At 43.0% G+C, this 20,613-nt stretch overlaps 3 protein-coding genes across 3 annotated transcripts; all 3 read left to right on the top strand.

The window, feature by feature from the left end:
- The first annotated feature begins 1,188 nt into the window (after positions 1 to 1,188).
- LOC122132793 (protein mono-ADP-ribosyltransferase PARP14-like) lies at positions 1,189 to 6,030 on the top strand. Its single transcript, XM_042707404.1, has 8 exons — positions 1,189 to 1,522; positions 1,734 to 1,961; positions 3,088 to 4,650; positions 4,839 to 4,988; positions 5,266 to 5,328; positions 5,464 to 5,523; positions 5,638 to 5,649; positions 5,768 to 6,030. Exons 1-8 carry the CDS (start codon positions 1,243 to 1,245, stop codon positions 6,028 to 6,030), a joined length of 2,619 nt encoding a protein of 872 aa, XP_042563338.1. The 5' UTR covers positions 1,189 to 1,242.
- LOC116218939 (protein mono-ADP-ribosyltransferase PARP14-like) lies at positions 6,029 to 9,135 on the top strand. The gene is made up of 3 exons (XM_042707461.1): positions 6,029 to 6,699; positions 6,793 to 6,938; positions 7,124 to 9,135. The coding sequence occupies exons 1-3, from the start codon at positions 6,114 to 6,116 to the stop codon at positions 7,355 to 7,357; spliced, it is 966 nt and encodes a 321-aa protein (XP_042563395.1). The 5' UTR covers positions 6,029 to 6,113; the 3' UTR covers positions 7,358 to 9,135.
- Positions 9,136 to 11,534: 2,399 nt separating this feature from the next.
- LOC105897391 lies at positions 11,535 to 15,217 on the top strand. The gene is made up of 3 exons (XM_031562586.1): positions 11,535 to 12,319; positions 13,113 to 13,408; positions 13,745 to 15,217. The coding sequence occupies exons 1-3, from the start codon at positions 11,535 to 11,537 to the stop codon at positions 15,205 to 15,207; spliced, it is 2,544 nt and encodes an 847-aa protein (XP_031418446.1). The 3' UTR covers positions 15,208 to 15,217.
- The last annotated feature ends 5,396 nt before the right edge of the window (positions 15,218 to 20,613 follow it).

The following is a 20,613-nucleotide window of genomic DNA, read 5'->3' as shown; positions in this document are numbered from 1 at the left end:
GGACCATTGCATTCATTACTGCATTTAAACTATGTCTCTGCATAATGTTTTGAGGTTGCATATCACTCTAGGGCAGGGGTACTCAATTAGAAACCCAAAAGGTCCACTCGCCAAATTTCCATTCAGTCCAGGGTCCGGAACAGTGACGGTCAAAATCCAAAAACATAACTCCAACAAAAACGTTCAAACTACCGTATGCACAAAAGGTTATGTGGTCTGGCCTTATTTGTGTGAAAGGTGACACTTTTTTGTGGTTTAAACTTGGGCATAAAAGGTGTGACGGCCAGGCGGAGGCACTGATGTAAGTGTTCATTGGGTGTGCTCCTGTATTTGTTTTTTACCATATTCATGGTTGAAAAGGCAGACTCACAACAGTATCTCTATCCTAAACTGTTGTGTTATACTGCATATTTTCAGTTTAAGTACATTGAGAGCAACTAAACCCAGAAAAAAATCCTTGTATATGAAAATGTACTTGGCCAATAAACATGATTCTGATTCTGATTCTGATGTATGTTGAGGTATGCACGCTCTTGTTGTGTGGCTGATCTAACTATTACACTGCATGTTGCTTGGTATGATTGCAGATGGTTTATTTTTCTGCCCCTTACCTCAGAGTTCTGCGGGTATTTTTGTTCGAAGTGTGCATGCTTTGTTTCATAGTGACGTTTCACGTTACCACTTTTGACAAGGGGAACCGTCTCGTTACAGATTAAACACATCGGTTTTGTGCTCCCCACAGGCAGCACAAATGCATACTTGTCAGTCCACTGTCTTAAATTCGCGATTTTTGGAATCAACTTTTCTCTTTTTGTCGGGTTTAAAGCACGCCATGATTTTTGTTTGCTGAGAAAAAAATACCGTTCACATATCTATCTGCCGGCATTGTTGCCATTGACACACACAACCTGCGTGACCCACAGAGCTCGCGGCCAACATTGAGTAAGTGAGTGAGTTGTCATAGTGATGTTGTTATATTACAGCTCCTGATTGGACCTCTGGATTGGACACGGAAGATAGAAACCACATTGAGTAGGAAAAAAATATATAACGCGAAATCACGCACCAGTGAAACCTCGCTTGATCATGATTAAATTAGAATGTTGATTTTGGCTGGGTCCGGATCCGGACCGCGGTCCGCCTATTGAGTACCCCTGCTCTAGGGGCTCTGATGCAAGATAGCTGGTATCCCTGCTGATTCAGTAGCATTCCTAGCACAGTTTATTGTATAATGGGTAATACATGATTTTAATATTACCAGATGGAAAGAAAACTCAATCCCAGTCTCAAGATCATCAAGATGAAGATCCCAGTGCCTCTGGTTCTATTGAAGTTCAGGAGGAGAGGGTTGAAGACTCCTATCGGCCCAACGCTGTTGTTGTGGAGAACATCGCTGAAGACATGACAAGGGAGCTTCTTGGACTGATAGTGGACAACATCACTGGTATTTCTGAGGATGACTACAGTATGGAGCTGATCTATGAGTCTTGTGTTGCTGTTGTAACATTCACTCACCCTGATGGTATGTCTTTAGTTCTGTTTAATTTGCTTAGGAACTACAGCTCAGATGAAATGTTGCTTCAGTATTTTTTGTATATACATTTTTTTACTCTGTTAATGGTATTGTTATTATATATCTTTCAGTGAGATTACATTTTAAATTTAATTCTGTTTTCGAATCACTTATAAGGAATGTATCATGCCATAATTATACTACAATGCCTCTGTTTCAGATGTGAAGAAATTTCAGACCGAAGCCAAACTCAGCAAAATGTTTCAGCAGTACAATCTGACTGCCCGGGACCTGGAAAGAACCTGCTGTTTGAGGATCGAAGGTCTGCCACTTAAGGCTAAAGAAGATCTAGTGAGCCTCTACTGTGAGAAATTTAAAGTTGAAGTACAGAGTGTCGCTATGAAACCCGAAGAAAAGGCTGCTGTTGTCACATTCCAAAAGCCAGAAGGTAACACATGCTACAATTATTTTGTTGAGAGAAATATTATACCAGACTGATTTTTTTCAATAATAAACATTTAGCCTATGAAGAAGTTAACAAACCTAAAACCAAAACTAGCAAGGAAAAATTCTTTAATTAACTGAAATTAAAATAAAAACAAAAACAAATAAAAAAAAAAACACAAAAACGAATTTAAATCTACAATGAACAATGCAACACAAACTCAAATTAAAAAGAATTGCATGTGTCCAGTTGTTATTTGTTAATTCTTACTAGGGCTGTCAGCGTTAACGCGTTAATCTATGCGATTAATGCGGCCGCGATTAACGCGATAAAATATTTTAACGCAACTTTAAAAAAATGCCTTTATTTGGATAGGACATGAAGTTATGACAGGAAGCGAGGCGGAGAAGAGGTGGGGAGAGCATTGGGAAATTACATCTGTGTCCCCTCGGGCAATGTAGCCCGTAAGTAGGGGGCTTGGCCTACCATTTTATGGGAGCGATGAGGGACAGGTGGGGCTTGAATAGCCCCCCTTGTTCAAAGTGGGGAATGACAGAAAAAGTTTGAGAACCACTGTAGTAGTTGAAGATGGAGAGAGCTGAGGGATTGTGGGGCGGAAAGTCTCTGTTTAAGAGCCAAAATGACGGAACAATCGACAAAACTAAAGTTGTATGTAGCATTTGTCAAGCTGAATTTAGCTATCACCTTAATGCAAAGCACCCGACAGAAAGCAGTCCCAGGTTAGATGTTCGCCAACCCATACTCCACGACTTCTCTAGGAAAATAACTAGACCAGTCTGTGAAAAGGTTACCATTTGGGATGCCAGTGACTGTCGGCCCATCAACATAGTTGAGGACAGTGGGCTGATTGAGGTGATTCGAATTGCTTCAGGGGAAATCTTACGATTTACCGTCGAGGGGCACCATTGTGTTAAAAAAAATACAATTAAACAACAGTGTCTAAAATACACGCTGTCTGAAGTGATTACTTGTTTATTGATAAGATTTAGTCTTAAGAAAAAAAAAACTTTTAATCGCGATTAATTAATTTCAAAATGTGCGATTAATTAGTTAATTTTTTTTTATCTATTGACAGCCCTAATTCTTACACTTTCACAATACATTTCAGATGTTGTGACCATGTTGAACACACAGCACAAGATCTTCAAAGTTGAAGTCAGCATGCATCCATACTACAAGTCACTAGGTACAGCGCTGTATGGTAAAGACAGACCAAGATGGAAGATTCCAGACTCTTTCCCTGTAAGCATCCACCCAGCACTATATGAATTTCTCGTGAAGAAGCAGCTCCGATCTCACATCAATGACCAGATGCAAGCACACTTCTGCCAGATGAGCATGCAGAACACCAACGTTCTGCTCAGCCCACTTCCAGCCCTGCTGAAAATGAAGGGACTCACAGCCAAACACATAGACGGTTGGAAGGAGAACACCTTAGACGCTTTCCACCACATCATGTCCAAGTACGCAATACTTGAGAAGGTGATGAACTCGGAAGTGTGTGGCTCAGTGGCAAAAGAGCTGCGGTTAGTTGTTCAGGACCATGTTGTCATGACAATGGATTCTGTAAAAGGGCAGTTGACGCTGGCAGGGATGTCGAGAGACATAGAAAACCTGAGAGGGATAGTGGTTGGTATTATTCAGAAGGCAACGGATCAGTTTGAGCGAGAGACTAAAAGTGTTTCAGAGGTAATGGATTTGCCTCCTGACATGTATAAACTCCTGCAACTTGATGGCCTGTCACAGTACATCACAGCCTCCTGTCCCCAGGTATCCCTCAATTACAAATCCAGCATCAAGAAACTTGTCCTCTCTGGCTTAAGAACTGAAGTTCTGTCCGTTAAAACCTGGGTCCTTGAGAATAGATTGCAGATGACACAGAGGGCAGTGGAGCTTGACCGTCATATAGTGGACTTCCTGAGGGCAGTGGACCGCGAGGTGATCTCTGATCGTCTCTTCTTCTCCAAAAGAATCCATGCCATTTATGTGATCAAGGACGGAGCTGTGGTTTTGACTGCAAGCTCAGAAACATCCCTGAGTGAGTCTATGCAGAGGATAAAAGAGACTCTCGCGTTCAGGGTTCTCACTGTGGAGGATCAAGAGGTACTCAGAAAGTCAGAATGGAAGACTCTGAACACTGAACTCCTTAGTGTGTACAACACATCCAGGGAGATCAGACTGTTGATAACTTCAAACAAACCTGACAGTCTTATCATTGCTGGCTTTATTGAGCTCGTCAAGGAAGTCAGCCTGAATCTCGAAGAGTTCCTGCGTAATCATGCAAGAATTGTGGACACTGTTAAGGTCAAATGCTGTGCTGCAGCAAGGTTCATTGAAAAGCATAAGTCAGACGACTGGAAAAAGTTTGCCAAAGTTGGTGAGGTGGTGGTGAAATTCCATCCAAGACGCCCACGAATCAACCTGTCAGGAGAGCGTATCTATGTTAAACCTGCTTTGGATGCTTTTAAGAGGATGGTGACCAGCTTGTTTATAGATGAACTGAAAGTCTCTAAGCCTGGAGCAAAGAAGTTCTTCCAGGAACAAGGCAGCTTGCTACTATCAATGATGTTAAGGGACCATCGTTGTGTAGTTCTACTTCAGGATGATGATATGGTGGATGAGGCGGATGATGATGAGGCGTACGAAGGAGAAAGACTAAGACAGTCTTCAGGTAACATGTTATTTTTTAAATCCTACTTGCTTCTGTTTGAGGATGTTGGGCTGTGTCTTCTGTATGTTTCAGTGTTTGCTTCACTCTCAGAAACCACTTGCAGTAGCATTCCCTGCAGTCACATCAGTCAAGCTGTTACAGAGTATGAAATTAGGATGAGGCTGTGATAGATGGTTCTTTTCCCACAGGACTATGGGGTCAAGTCAACACTGTGTCTTTGGGAAAACACTCTGTGCACATTGGTCACCTGACCCTAGAGGTGTCAACTGGTGACATCACCAAAGAGACCACTGATGTCATTGTCAATTCCTCCAATGGCACATTTTCCCTTAAATCTGGTAAATTCATTGTATTTAACAAGAAATTACTGAATTACTGAATCAAATCACTTGCACTTACAATTTCTTATACTTAATTCAAGTATTTATTAAAGTACTAAATATAAATGTCCAAAGAGGTATTATCCTTTGGTGAATTTTCAAACCATACTGATTTAATCTGGAAAGCCTTATAAAGTCTCTCCAGAGATTTTCTGACTCCATGCACCACTATATAAATTTCAATGCCAGGCTATCATTAGGTTTTGATCAGGCTGTGTAATGCTTTGTCTTTCAGGGGTTTCCATGGCTATCCTTGAGGCTGCTGGCTCAGCAGTAGAATCAGAATGTTCAGAGATTGGTTAGTCCCTACATTCCCACTCCCATCAACATAAGTGTACCGTTGTAATGATTACAAGGTGAATGGTATATAGACACGGTCAAATGGTTCAGAATATCGGGGAAAAATATAAAAATGTTCTTTCTGTGTTCACAGTGAGCTCACCCAATTTCCAGCCATGCCAAATGATTTGGACTTCTTCGGGCAGACTTCCATGTAAACACATTTTCCATATTGTGGGAACAACTAACCTCAAAGATATAAAGGATTGTGTCTTTAATGTTCTTACATTTTGTGAGCAGAGAAAATTTGCCTCTGTCTCCTTCCCAGCTCTCGGCACAGGTACAGTATGATAGACTGGCAGAAGCATATTGCACTTTTAAATAATAGGTTTGGGTATTTCTGCTCATTTTCCTCATCCTTGTTTTTTTTCCATATTTGTAACACTGTCCACCACCAGGCCAAGGTGGAGTCAGTGCATCTGCAGTGGCTGATGCAATGATTGAAGCCATTGTGAGCTTTGTCAAGAAGGCCAAGAGTCATAATATACAATTTGTGAAGATCCTCATCTTCCAAACCAACATGGTTTCAGTGTTCCATCAGAGCTTGCTTACACGACAGGCCAAAGGAACAGAAGACGACAAGGGTATTTTGGACAAAATGAAGGGTAAGAAAGCCAACAACACAGAAAACAAAGAACAGCTGAAATGGTGTGCATTTTGACCTTTTACAGACTTTAAAATGTTTTTTTTTTTTTTTTCATTTAAAATAAATTGACAGGCTGGTTGTCTGGTGGTACTAAAGCAATGAAATCTGCTGATGAGGAGTTTGTCATGGTGGGTGAAGTGTTTGCTCCTGCCATATTCCAATTCTGTGGAGCGACGGCCCAGGAGGTCAACCGAGCCAAAGACTGCGTGACCAGTTGCATCATGAAAGAGCAGGCTTCTACTCAGATCCAGGACCCACTAATTAGTCGTTTCACCCAGGAGGATAGAAATGAGCTTCAGAATCTGCAGAAGGAACTGACTGTCAGCATCAGGGTGGAGAGGAGGAACACTGACTCCATCATCTCCCTGGAGGGCTTGACTCGAGACGTGTTCAAGGTCGAAGGACGAATCAGAGATATGATCCGGAAGGCAGAGAGGGATGACACAACCGGACGAGAGGCCTTTGTGATTAGCACCAGGGTGAAATGGCAGTATGTGGACTTGAACAATACACCTGTGCCTTTCGACATGTACACTAACATGAAATTAGAGCAGGCCTTCCAGAGTAAAAGGAGAAGAGTGACAATCAAGATAGGCAGACATGAATATGAAGCAGATGTGTTAAGCAGAATAGCCTCAAAGCCTGGACGGAAGGATATAGAACTTAAACGAGTTGATCAAAAAGGTAGGATGAAATATTAAATATGTGTTGTTGTTGATGACCAAAGCAGCTATGATGACAATAATGTAGTCTAACAATACGTTACTCTGATATCAGATGATTCATCAGTGAGCTTACCTAGTCATTGGGCTAACATGAACGCCGGGGATGTTGATCAAATCAAACTTAGTGCAAGCAGCACTGAATACGCGGAGGTTGAGAAGGAGTTCAGGAGAACTGGCCTAGCATCAACAATAATTCAGGTGAAAGCTTATTGTAATCGTATTTATTTCATTTACTTAACTAGATTATATTGAAATGTATGGAAAGACAGGCAGAAATGAATAAGGAAATAAGTAAACAAGATGTTTTTGGAAACTCTTTTGGCCTTTTGTGTTAAAATTGTATAAATATATATATATAATTCTTGTGGTTTTGATTCTTTCAGATTGAGAGAGTCCAGAACAGCACACTTTGGATGATCTACATGATAAAAAAAAACCAGTTTGATCAGAAGAACAGCCACACAAATAATGAGAGAAAGCTTTTCCATGGCACAAGTGCTGATACGACAGACCAGATAAATCGTTCCGGGTTTAACCGGAGTTTTGCTGGGAGTGCAGTTGGTATGGTCTTCTTTCATTACTTTCAACATCGGACACAGCTGTATTTTGATCATTAACCTGTTACATGCAAATAATGCTTGTGTGTGACTATCCAGAACTCTTAAAGTAGCGGGTAAGCTAACTAGCCTGCTGTCTTTTACTATTTTGTGAACCTTGAATTGAATGGAAATCAAAGGCACAATGGTAGTTACAAGCAACTAGCTTTCCATCTTAAATGTAGGAATATTGCAACACATCTGAACAGTAAACTAATGTCATAGTGCTGCTCTCAAAACACAGCCCTTTGTGTTTTACAGTACTGAGAGACACGTGCAGAAATATAATGCATTTTGTGTGGGAAATCCTCTGTGGTTAGCCTAGATGGATAGAAGTACAGTCTTTGCACAATCCAGCTTGCTTAAAAATTAACAAAATGTTATTTCTTAGCATTATGTTAATTTGGTAGTTGTAAACCATTTTAAAGTATGCTTTTGTGGGCAGCTTGTTTTGACAACAATAATCTTCATCAAGTAATTTTGATGACTTAAAGTAATGTTAGGAACACAGAAACATATCTGTCTTTCCCAGTAGCCACTGAGGTTATTCACAATAAAGTTTTGTTTTCTCGGTCAGAAACCCTCTTAAAATGTAAAGAAAAAGGGTTTTACATCTATTCAGCTTTTAATAGTGCCAGCTTTGCTGTTGTTGTTAACAAGGCAAGTGTGTTGGTTGTTAGCTAGTTAGCTTCCAAGTTTTAAACAAAAACTTAAATGTGGTTGGTTGCACAATGAAGGGGAAATAGGCAGGGATAATTTCTTCAAATTTTCTAACCTTTGACTTCTGTTTAATTTTAATCCAGAGATTTCAGTCAGATGTAGTTTTTATTATTGCTTTATAACTTACTTAATTCAAAAATACAAAATATAAATTTCAGAGCAGATATTTTGCAATGCACAATACATTTTCAGCCCTCTTGCATCAGCTTTTGTCATAGCACAAACACATGGATGTCTACGAAACCTAATGCAATGCTTAAGTCCCTGATATTGTAGTGTTAGGTTGAACCTAAGTGAATTAGATGGCAATAGCGCTCCAAAAAGGACCTTATTTGTACGGACATGGTCCTTCTTTTCAAAGCGAAATTACTTAGCTTACATTAACTCTATTTTTCCTTTTCACAGGTGCTTTGTATGGAAATGGCACCTATTTTGCTGTTGATCCCCAATACTCAGCCAGAGGCTATGCCAAACCTGATAGATCGGGACACAAGCGCATGTACCTGGCAAGAGTTTTGGTCGGAGACTACACTCAAGGAGTAAGTGGCCTGCTAGCACCTCCTGCCCGAAACACTAGGAGAGCTGACTTGTTTGACAGCGTGACAGATAATATGGCAAACCCCACCATGTTTGTCGTCTTCAATGATGTTCAGGCCTATCCTGAGTACATCATCACATTTCAGTGAGATACATTTATCTACTGTCTGTATGAACATGTTATTCGATATGAAGGAAAAACAAAATCCTTCACTAAAGATGATTAGTGAGCATTTAAGCTTTAAATAATATTGAAAATGGAGTGAAATTGCAGTCATAGAAATTAGGTACGTTTTTCTTTTCTTATTCGACTTAAAAGATTGTATGCGTTTCCTATTCAAACGTTCAAAATTTGCCTACAAAATTGGATGGAAACCCGTCCGGCTACTGTTTGTCTTTTCAGAATCAGCTCTTGGTTTGATTATGTGTACGTTGTTGCCTGTGTTAAATTGTAATTTTTTTCCAAAATGATGAATCTACATGTATGGTGTTGCTGACGGGTCTGGACTTTTCATGGTGATATTATATGTGTTGTCCAATAAAAACTGGTTATCATTTACTTCTTTTATTGTCAACTCTGTGTTCATCTTACATATGTGACCCATCTCTGTTCTTTCACGGTCTCTTCTCCTGGCTTCCATAGTTCGCGTTACCTTAACTATACTAGAATATATAAACAGAACGCTTTGCTCTCAGTCAAAATTATGCACTGATGGAGATTTCACTGTGTACTTGCTGTAGAAGTAGTTGCAACTGAATCAAATCTCTAAGTCTAAATTCATTAAATGAAGAATTCTATTGAAATTGAATTAATGACTTGTGTGACATTGGCAGTCTTTGCACGTGTCTCAGATTGCGGTGGTAGTTGTGCTCTGTCGATGAATATCTCTCAACCATGGACGGATTAAGAAACCACGGGCCCCTGGGCCTGGACATGTTAAAGCCCCCCCCCCCCACCCTACCCCTTCGCGAAAAAAAAAATTGTGCACTCTGTTAAGAAATGCGTAAGTGTGGCACCTATAGATAAATCTTGTGTGCTTTTCGACGCCTGAGTTTTTCACACACTCTCACAAGTAATTACTACGGTTATCTGCCACGCAGATCAGAATACAACTTAGTTCAGAGAAATCATGTCACATCATGAAACCAAGCCTTAATTGTATGTTTCAGCCTAGATACTAAAAGGGATCAATCAGTGTGCCTACTGAGATCACCTTCAAGTACTCTCTTCTAGAGTGAAAGAGAGGGACAACTCACCTTTTCCACGCAGTCGACAGGTTTTTCTGTGCCAAAGGTCCCCACCTCTCTTAGGTATCGGACGTTCCGGATCACAGGCTGCTAATCTGACCGGTGTAGTCAAGCGAGGTGTGTAGCGGGCCGCGGAGCTTAACTCACTTCATTAACTGACGCAGAAGCGAGTTTTGTGGTATTTAAAAAGTACCCCAAGATTTAATGTCAAAGAGGTCAACAAGAATTTAAAGAAAAGAAAAAAAAAACAACAAGACTCGGTCCCCAAGTCGTCAAGCTCTCAGCAAACAAAGAGAAGAGCTCTGCCACAGGCATTGGTCTCAGCCTTTTAACTGCAACTTGCTTCCGTCTTTTCATCACGGACTTCTCCTTATAAGGTCATTCCATCACACAATGTACTTCTGTCATATCAGGGTTTTTTTAACAGAGGTGTGATTCAACTATAGGCCGGCTTCTTACAGCCTGCGTCTTCCTCGGGGGCCCCAAAGGTTACACTTCCTGTGCTTAACCCACTTCACAGTTTCACTTTGAATATTCACAGCTTACATCAGCATTGTTCCCTCACAAGCATTTGCACTGAAAATGTTTCCTTACACAATAAGCACATTTCACTCTTGATCATAGCAATCAGCAGCAGATATAGATTTGTTAAACTTCACTCAAGCAATTACACACACTATCATATGATTATAAGGCATGATTCAGACATTCTGCAATCATTGTAAAAGGCATATATTGGTTTAGATGATTATAAAGCATGGCTCCAGCAATTTCATAAAAGCATAAGTTTTTCATATGATTAATACATATTTCAAACAATCTCAGCAAAGCGTATATTTGTTAAATGAGTATGAGAATGGGATATGAGTGTGAATGTGAGTCTGAGAATGGAATTGAATGTGAGCCTAACACGCGTACGGCTCCATGTCGTGGCTGTCAGGTTCATTCTTTCGTGAGTCGTTCATCAACTCGCAAAACACGCACGCACACACACACACAAACACAATTAGGCGTATATACATATTTTACTAACAATGTGTTCACTAAAGATGTGTCCAGATTAGGCATCAGTAGATGTATGTACACAGTGAATACCCTGAGTGATCAGTGACAGCCAGGAAAGACTGGATGACAACCATGAAGAGTGTGGTGACTACTGGAGAGTCAGTGACAGCCCAGAGAGACGCAACCGGGGCAGAACGGGTCAGCAACCCAATCTGCATCCTCTGAGAGGAGGAACCCAACCAAGCTACGATGAACTTAATGGAAAAATACCCCCAGGGGTGCCCGAGAGGGGGGGAGGATGAGCACCACAATCGGACGGACACAACGGTAACAAACCCAGGCAACGGACAAACGACTATGAGCAAGCAGTGTACATGCGGTAAAATCTGCAAGAACATCCATGGCTTAAAGATCCACCGAGCGAGGATGAAGTGCCCGTTGGGAGCAGAAGCAACACAACGCACAGGTGTTACACCTGGTGAGACGCAGGAGGGGCCAGGCCTGGAGTCACCCCACAGTGCCCAGAACCTCCAAGTGTTGCAGACTAATCCCTCGAGCATCAAGTCTGACAGGAGGCGGATCAAATGGCCTGCAGCTAGCATGACCTCACTGGAAGCAGTTCGATGACGATGTCGACCAAATTCTGGAGGCAATGGCGAAAGGAGAGGCCAACAGGAAGCTACGAGCTATGACTATCATTGTCAGCATCGCAGCTGAACGGTTTGGCGAGGAGGAGAAGAAAAGCTCCGGAACATCTTACTCAAAGAATCAAAGAGCTGTAAGGATCCACAACATCAGGCAGGAGATGAAAGCGCTGAAATCCCAGTACAAGGCAGCAGGACAAAAGGAACGCATTGGCCTGGCCCAGCTAATGTGCATCCTTCGGAAAAACATCAGAGTTCTCCGCCGGGCTGAGTGGCATCGGAGGCGGCGGCGCGAGAGGGCACTTAAACGTGCTGCTTTCATCGCTAACCCCTTCAAGTTCACTAAGGATTTGCTGGGGCAGAAGCGCAGTGGCAAACTGGCCTCCTCGCAGGAAGACATAGACCAACATCTGAAGCAGACGTACAGCGACCCCGCAAGAGAGCAGGAGTTGGGAGAGTGTAACAACCTCATAGAACCCCCTGAACCAGAAGTGCAGTTCGACCCGTCAGAGCTGCAGCTAAAGGAAGTCAGGGAGGTTGTCCGCAAAGCAAGGGCAAGCTCTGCACCAGGACCGAGTGGCACTTCATACAAAGTGTATAAGAACTGTCCCAAACTCCTGCTGCGTCTGTGGAAAATCCTGCAAGTCTTCTGGAGAAGAGGGAGGATCCCTGAACAATGGAGAGTGGCTGAAGGGGTATGGATCCCGAAGGAGGAAAACTCCACTCAGCTAGACCAGTTCCGCATCATCTCCCTGCTGTGTGTTGAGGCAAAGGTTTTCTTCAGTGCTGTTTCCAAACGGCTGTGTACCTACCTGGCAAAGAACACCTACAGATTTTACCGCCAACCACGTCACCAAAACCGCCTTCTTCCACCTCAAGAACATTGCACGCCTCCGGCCCTCTCTGTCCTTCGACACCACCCAAACTCTGATTCAGGCCCTCATAACCTCCAGACTGGATTACTGTAACAGCATTCTATATGGCTCCCCAAACACTGTCCTCAATAAACTTCAATATGTCCAAAACTCTGCCGCTCGCCTGCTCACCTCCACCCGCCGTTATGAACACATCACCCCGGTCCTCCGAAACCTCCACTGGCTCCCGGTCAAACACAGGATCAACTTTAAAATACTACTCATCACCTTCAAAGCTCTCAATAACCTGGCCCCTTCCTACCTCTCTGACCTCCTCCCCCTCCACGCCCCTACCCGTTGCCTCAGGTCCGCCGGCGCAAACACTCTCAAAACCATCAGGACTAAGCGCCGGACCTGGGGTGACAGGGCCTTTTCTGCCACTGCACCCTCCCTCTGGAACGACCTCCCTCTCCCCATCCGTCTGGCTCCCAACATAGAACTATTTAAACACTCCCTCAAAACTCACCTGTTCAACCTCGCCTTCACCTGACCATCCTGTTCAACCTCGCCTTCACCTGACCATCCCCTGCTCCCTCCCCTCCACTAATAGACTTAGTTGCTACTTTTCTTTTTTATATAATGTCTGTTTGTCCGACCCTTTTTGTTATATTTTAGTGTTGTCTTGTCTTGCTTCTCCTAAAATGTCAAAGCGACTTTGGGTATATAGAAAAGCGCTATACAAAATTGAAGTATTATTATTATTATTATTATCGATACATCTGTCCAGAAAGGCGGCATTCCAGGAATGTCAGGATGTCTGGAGCATACTGGTGTGGTGACACAGCTCATTCGGGAGGCCAGAGAGAACAAGGGCAACCTGTCAGTGTTGTGGCTTGACCTGGCAAATGCATTCGGTTCCATTCCACACAAGCTGGTTCAGCTCACCTTGAGAAAACATCATGTACCCAGCAGGTGTAGAGACCTCATCGCTGATTATTACAGCAATTTCAGGATGAGGGTCTCTTCAGGAGCAATAACATCCAGTTGGCACAAGGTGGAGATCGGTATCATCACAGGGTGTACTATCTCTGTGACATTGTTCTCCCTAGCCATGAACATGCTCACTAAGTCTGCTGAGCCAGAGTGCAGAGGGCCCCGCACGAATTCCGGACAACGGCAACCACCCATCAGGGCATTCATGGATGACCTCACAGTCATGACAGAATCAGTCCCAGGCTGCCGGTGGATTCTGAAGGGACTTGAAAAGCTGGTGGAGTGGGCCCGGATGCGTTTCAAACCCGCCAAATCCAGATCAATGGTGCTGAGGAAAGGGAAGGTGGAGGACAAGTTCCGGTTTAACATCACAGGCACAGCCATTCCAACTATCACAGAGAAGCCAGTCAAGAGCCTGGGCAAGGTTTTTGACTGCTCTCTGAGAGACACAACATCTATCCAGTCGACCTGCACTGAGTTGGATGGCTGGCTGAAATCCGTGGACAAGTCAGGCCTACCTGGGAAGTTTAAAGCCTGGGTCTACCAACATGGCATTCTTCCCAGGATCCTGTGGCCCCTCCTTGTCTACGCGGTCCCTATCTCAACAGTTGAGATCTTGGAGAGGAAAGTCAGCAAACACCTCCGGAGATGGCTTGGATTACCAAGGAGCCTGAGCAGCATTGCACTCTACGGGAAGACCAACAAACTGCGACTGCCTTTCAAATCCTTGGAGGAGGAATTCAAGGTAACTAGAGCCAGAGAAGTGGTTCAGTACAGGGACTCAAGTGATCCGAAGGTGGCTAACGCAGGGATCCAAGTGAGGACTGGCAGGAAATGGAGGGCAGAGGAAGCGGTTCAAGACGCAGATGCAAGGCTGTCTCACAGGAGCCTGGTGGGAGTGGTCACACGAGGTCGAGCAGGGCTAGGATCCTTTCCAACTCCCCAAATGAACACCAGGGGGAAGGAAGGGCGACGACTTGTTCAGGAGGAGGTGAGAGCAGCAGTGGAGGAGACGAGAACCTGCAAGGCAGTGGGAATGAAGCAACAGGGAGCTTGGATGAGGTGGGAGAATGCGATTGAAAGGAAAGTGACCTGGGCTGAGCTTCGGAAAGCCGAGCCTCACCGCATTAAATTCCTCATCCAGGCAGTGTATGACGTGCTTCCAAGCCCGTCAAATCTGCACATATGGGGCATAGCAGAGACACCAGCATGCCCACTGTGTTCCAAGCGAGGAACCCTGGAACACATCCTCAGTTGCTGTACAAGGGCACTTGGAGATGGTCGGTACAGGTGGAGGCATGACCAAGTCCTCAAGACCATTGCTGAAGCCATCAGCGCAGGACTGGCGTGGGCAAAGCAGTTCCGACCCTCCAAGAAAACCATCACCTTTGTCAGAGCTGGGGACAAGCCAACTCCTGCCAGAAGAACATCATCTGCAGGCATCCTGACGTCTGCAAGAGACTGGCAGTTGTTGGTGGACCTTGAACATCAGCTGAAGTTCCTCAGCCATATTGCAGTCACCACCCTGCGACCAGACATTGTCCTTGTGTCTGAGTCCACCAAGAAAGCAGTGCTGCTGGAGCTGACAGTCCCGTGGGAAGATCGCTTGGAAGAAGCCTTTGAGAGGAAGCTCTCCAAGTACGCAGGACTGGTCAGTGACTGCCAGCAGGCTGGCTGGAGAGCAAGGTGTTTCCCTGTGGAGGTTGGATGCAGAGGATTTGCAGCCCGTTCCTTGGCCAGAGCCTTCAGCAGTTTAGACATCGAGGGTGAGAGAAAGAGGAGAGCCATCCGCAGTACCACCGATGCGGCAGAGAGAGCCTCAAGATGGCTGTGGCTCAAAAGAGGGGAGCCATGGAGTCATGGTAGCTAGCTAGCCATCTGGACACAAGCTGGGGTCTGATCAGCCCTGGCTGGGTCACCTGGAGGAGGGTGTATGATGTTGAAAGACCCGAAACGTCCAATGATCCCAGGAACATCACTGAAGATGTGTCCAGATTAGGCATCAGTAGATGTATGTACACAGTGTTGGATTTAACGGTCGAATTAGATAATTTGGCTATTGTATTGGGAAAGTAAACAGGTCAAAGTTTAGTCCGTAACATCCACCTTCGGTGCACTGCCCTGCTATTATTTCTGACATTACATGTGACAGGGCAACAGCCGAGTGATTCTTTTCCAAATTGAAACTGATTAAGACCTACCTGAGCAGCATGGGGCAGGAGAGGCTGAATGGGCTGAATGGGCTGACTATCCTGTCCATTGAAAGAGCAAATCATGCATCACCACTTTTATGTTTGAAAGGCGTCGTTCTGCAAGTGTAGTGTGCCTCTGGCTGTGCTCAGTCAACTTGTAGGTCTTGACGTTCAGATTCTGCGCCTAAACTAGCTATATCGTCTCGTCACATGATCAAATAGAGACTTGACATTGGCGAACAAGATACATATTACCCAGCAATCATCATTGCATATCTGTATATGACAAAAATAAGAAATTATGAATTTAATTGAATCAGCTTTTTAATAGTTTCTATAGTGTATGTACGATAAGCATATCATTGTGTTATAGATTGCTACTGACGATTTCCCCCTAAAAAATATGAAAACCATGACAGAGACAGGTTTGCCATTTTGAGGGAATATATAACATAAGGTAATTTTAGTTGTCTATAAAATAATCATCCTGGATCTCTCGCATTAAACTAGCGACACTTTGATGTCCATATGTTCGAAAAAATGTAGAGAGCAGGGTCTGCTTTGCCTACGAACCCCTCCGCGCTGGCTGCATTGTCTATAGTTACGCCCCTGGCGCACGTGCACATTTTCTAACACAGCACAGGTACACTCAATTAAAGCCATTAGCAAATGAACAAAATACACCTTTTTCAACCACAAATAAGAGATACATAACAGCGACTTCACGCAGAGGCTCTGGCTTAGGGGCCCCTTGAGCTTATGGGCCCCCTGAGCTCATGGGCCCCTGGGCCTGGTAGGCCCGTTCGTTAATCCATCCTTGCTCTCAACATGCAGCTTTTACAATAACCCAATGACTGAATGAATGAATGAATGACTGAAAAGCTGCTACAGTATAGCAGTATATGAGAACTGCCATTAACTAGTAGGCCTCTGAAGAATGATTTTATTGTTAAAGAACAAATACCAATGTATTAGTTATTCATCAGCTTTCCATGGCATGTTCATCCATTTCAGTGTCTCACTTTAATACAGTGTAGTAAACCTGCAATTCTAGCTTGGTTGATGGATATTAAGAGGTCCAAATAGGATCCTTTGAAACATTACTGTCGAACCTCTATCTCTTTAGTTCTCACTCTCTCTTTCTCTCATTCTATTGTATTACACTGCATGAATATATAATTAATTATATTTGAATGTAAGGTTGTAAGGCATTAGCAATTTTAGCATTAGCCAGTGTCTCCACTGTGAAATTCTCATTGCAGAACACAGCTCTGAGAGTCACAGCTCTCAGTTAGGCGAAATAAGAGACTCAAACATTCTGCATCATTGATTTAATAATGAATTGTTAATAGAGTATGGTATGTTTTTAATATGGCAAATTATTCACATTTGTAACATGAAATATATATTACACATACATACATACATACATACATACATACATACATACATACATACTACAAATATATGTATACATTATTATATATAAAGAATTCCTATGCTCTAATCAAAACCAATAATTTATTGATACAATAATATACATTTTAATAAATCACAATTCTGCCATGGTTGGGCATCAATCATAATGCCAGCACAATATTAGCAACAATTAGGTAGATATTTATGCATGAATCAGGGCTGCCCACTCAGGTGAGTTTGACATGCATCCGGCCCACATCTGACATGACGCAGCCGCTGGCTCGGCTGTCTTTCCTCACGTGACATAACACCTGACGCCCCCCTCACACTCCCAGTTTCAACTCCCCCCACCACCACTCCATTTGGTGACTTTTCTCAGGTGTGCTCTTTTTTTTCAGAGGGAAGAAAAGAAAAACACATACTCTGTGGACGAAAAAAACACTTCTGTCCTCTGTTGGTGAGGTACTGTGCTGTAGTAGTGCTCACACTAGAGGGCAGTCACACATCTTATGAGGGAGACTACCTTTGGTTTCCCTCTCATGTCCCTAAATGCACCTTCAGTGCATTATCTTCAGGGCATTGCATAAGTCCATGGTCTCTGACTGTTTACTTGTATTTAGATTTGAAGCATGTCACAAACACCAACATATCAGGGATACTAGGAAAGGCAGACATGAATCAAAATAAATAAAAAATGAATTCCACTAAAATATTCTTAATATAAAGTCAGTCATGGCATGGGTGTTTAACATAATCAAACACCCACAACGTCAAAACACCTCCTCACAGCTCTTTTACACATGCCGTCCACAAGGTAACCTACCCAAGAAAACAACTTAAGTAGCTATTTTCTATGGACTGGGTCAGTATCAAAACACATTCATACATACACATAAACATATATGCAGGCAAATTGTTTTTAGACTACGTCCCGTCTCTCGCTTCAGTAAACTTAGGGAATGTTCAGGTTTATGTACGTAGACTGTCTTTCTCTCTCTCCGCCTCTCTCCCCTGTATCTTTTTTCCTATTCTTACCTTATTCCTCACTGTTTAAAGAATAATACATGTTACCATGTTAATGTTTAAAGTATAATAGGGATGGTACAATATAGTATGAAACAGTACCAGTATTTAGTCTTTTGTCTAGACCCCATCCTCTGTCCAGTTTGAGGCACGTGGTCTCTTCCACAGATCCTGCCTGATTGAGATGGCAGGGGCAGCCTACCCGTGGACAACAGGACAAGGACTGAACTGGTGGTGGCAAAATGCTGGAGGGGAATCATCGATATGACGGTGCACTGAAGACAGCAAAGGAGGTACGTTAGTGAAGTCTATTTAAAGGGCAGGTGTAAGCAGGCTATTGGTCAGAAGCACTGAGTAAATTAATGGCGTAGCATTAGTCTTCCTCGTAGGACTCACACAAGTTTCCATTCAAACTGACAATCATACATAAATCATGTTCCCATAAGTGGCATCCTCTGCAGCTTTTTAAATATCCTTTGGTCATAAAACTGAAACTCTACAGGCCTCAATAGTGTATGCATCCAGTGCATCAACTTGATTCACAGTAACCTAGACATCCAGTGTGTAACCTACTGGTAGTTAGGTCTTGGCTCTGAAATGCGACTACGCCACCTGTTGCCTTTCACACCAAGATATATTGTTATGTGTTATTGTACCTTTTGACAGAGACAAGCAGGCTCTCACACAGGTACGCTCCAGTAAAGACAGAGGCGAGGTATTTCAGTAGAAAAATAACACTATTTATTAATACAAGGCTAAATAATGATAAAAGAGATGAAGCATAGGTGCTATGTGAAGGCTCGCACACTGTCCGTCGCGTTGAGTAAGCAACACCTCCATATGGAGCGTACAAACAAACATTGCCGTCTATTAACGTGAGCTGCACAGGAGATTACCTTTTCGCAGCAATAGCATGGAGAGCAAGAAGTGGAAACCCAGAGACCGCAACTATCCTACCTGGTGAGCTGGTTAGGAGCAGCACTTTGGCTAATGAATGAACCGGCATGGTGCTACTTGGGGGCGTGGCAGAGCAGGACAGAAGCTACGGTGGCTGCTAGGAGACAGGACCGTAATTCTGCCGGTTACAAGTGCACGGTATGCATCAATTTGATTCACAGTAATTTACACATCCTGAGTAATCTGCTCCTTTCATTTCACTGCAAGTCATAAAATGAAAGAGTCAAGTGCATAGGGCCATATTAGGAGTGACAGTAACATCAGGTGATTTGGAGTTTGGCCGGGGGAGGGGCATAGGGAATTCTACAGACAGATGCGTAGAGGAATTTAAGTAATCATAACTCCCTTCTCTTTCAGTGACACAGTGCACATGCACATCGACACAAGCATACATGCACTCACTCAGTCACCTACAAACACTCCCTGTCTGTCCCTCTGTTTGTGTTAAACTTCACACAAAGCCTCAATTACTTCATCAAGGCAAATACCACTGACAAGAATGTGATATAATTTAAACAGGGAGACATTTCAAAGCTACCTTTCCATCTGATCCTGCAGATTAAACAGGGTGCCAGTCAGTAGCTCACAGTGGCTTGTTGCCTCTTGTGACTAATCATTCTCTCCCCTCCTGTTGAAGATTAGGGCCTTTGCCTTTCATAGGAAAGTGATTTGATGTCCATAGCCTATAACTCAATATGACAGTCCCGCACATTGCAAGCATATTGTAATCATCCACACATCTACACATTGTAATCATCCAAAACGATTATTAATGAAAAAAGTGGATATTAAGTAGGCTATAAATTGACTATATGTTCTTACTGTGGCCAAAACGAGAGTATAGTGAGTCATTTAAAAAAAAAATGTATCAAATAAAATAAAATACATAGTTATAGCCCATAACATGAAAGGACACTTGGCTGCTGCTTTCACACATTACACAGGCCTACACATGGAGGTTTTGTGACGATAAATATGTATTTTACTTAATAGGCATTTCAGCTATCAGTACCATGGCACTGCCTCACACCTAATTAAACTATTAATAAACAGCAAAACACAAAAGCACTGCCCTCACAACTATCCCACTTAATTAAACTATTAATGAACAACAAAACACAAAACCACTGCCTCTCACCTATCCCCCTTAATTAAACTATTATTGAACAGCAAAACACAAAACCCTCTAGAGTGGCACCTTAATATATTCTAGAATCATTACACATAAGTGGCATGTTTCAGGACTTTTTTGTTTTAATCTTGACAATTATGGCTTACAGCTCATGGAAATCAAAAATCCAGTATCTCAAAATATTACAACAAAGAATTTAAAATACAGAAATGTCGACCTGAGAAGAGCTTTAATCAGCTAATTAACTAAAAACACAAAAAAGTATGTTCATTTATGCAATAAATACTTGGTTGGGGCTCCTTTTGCACAAATGACTGCATCAATGTGGCGTGACAGGGAGGCAATCAGCCTGTGGCACTGCTGAGGTGTTATGGAAGCCCAGGTTGCTATGATAGCGGCCTTCCGCTCGTCTGTATTGTTGGATCTGGTGGATCTCATTTTCCTCTTGACAATATCCCATAGATTCTCTATGGAGGTCAGGTCAGTTGGCTGGCCAATCAAGCACAGTAATACCATGGGCAGAAAACCAGTTACCAGTCGTTTTGGCACTGTG

The sequence above is a fragment of the Clupea harengus genome, chromosome 3 (assembly GCF_900700415.2).
Source record: "Clupea harengus chromosome 3, Ch_v2.0.2, whole genome shotgun sequence".
NCBI lineage: Eukaryota > Metazoa > Chordata > Actinopteri > Clupeiformes > Clupeidae > Clupea > Clupea harengus.
Note: the sequence above shows the minus strand (reverse complement) of the source record. Positions and strands in the feature narration are given on the sequence as shown.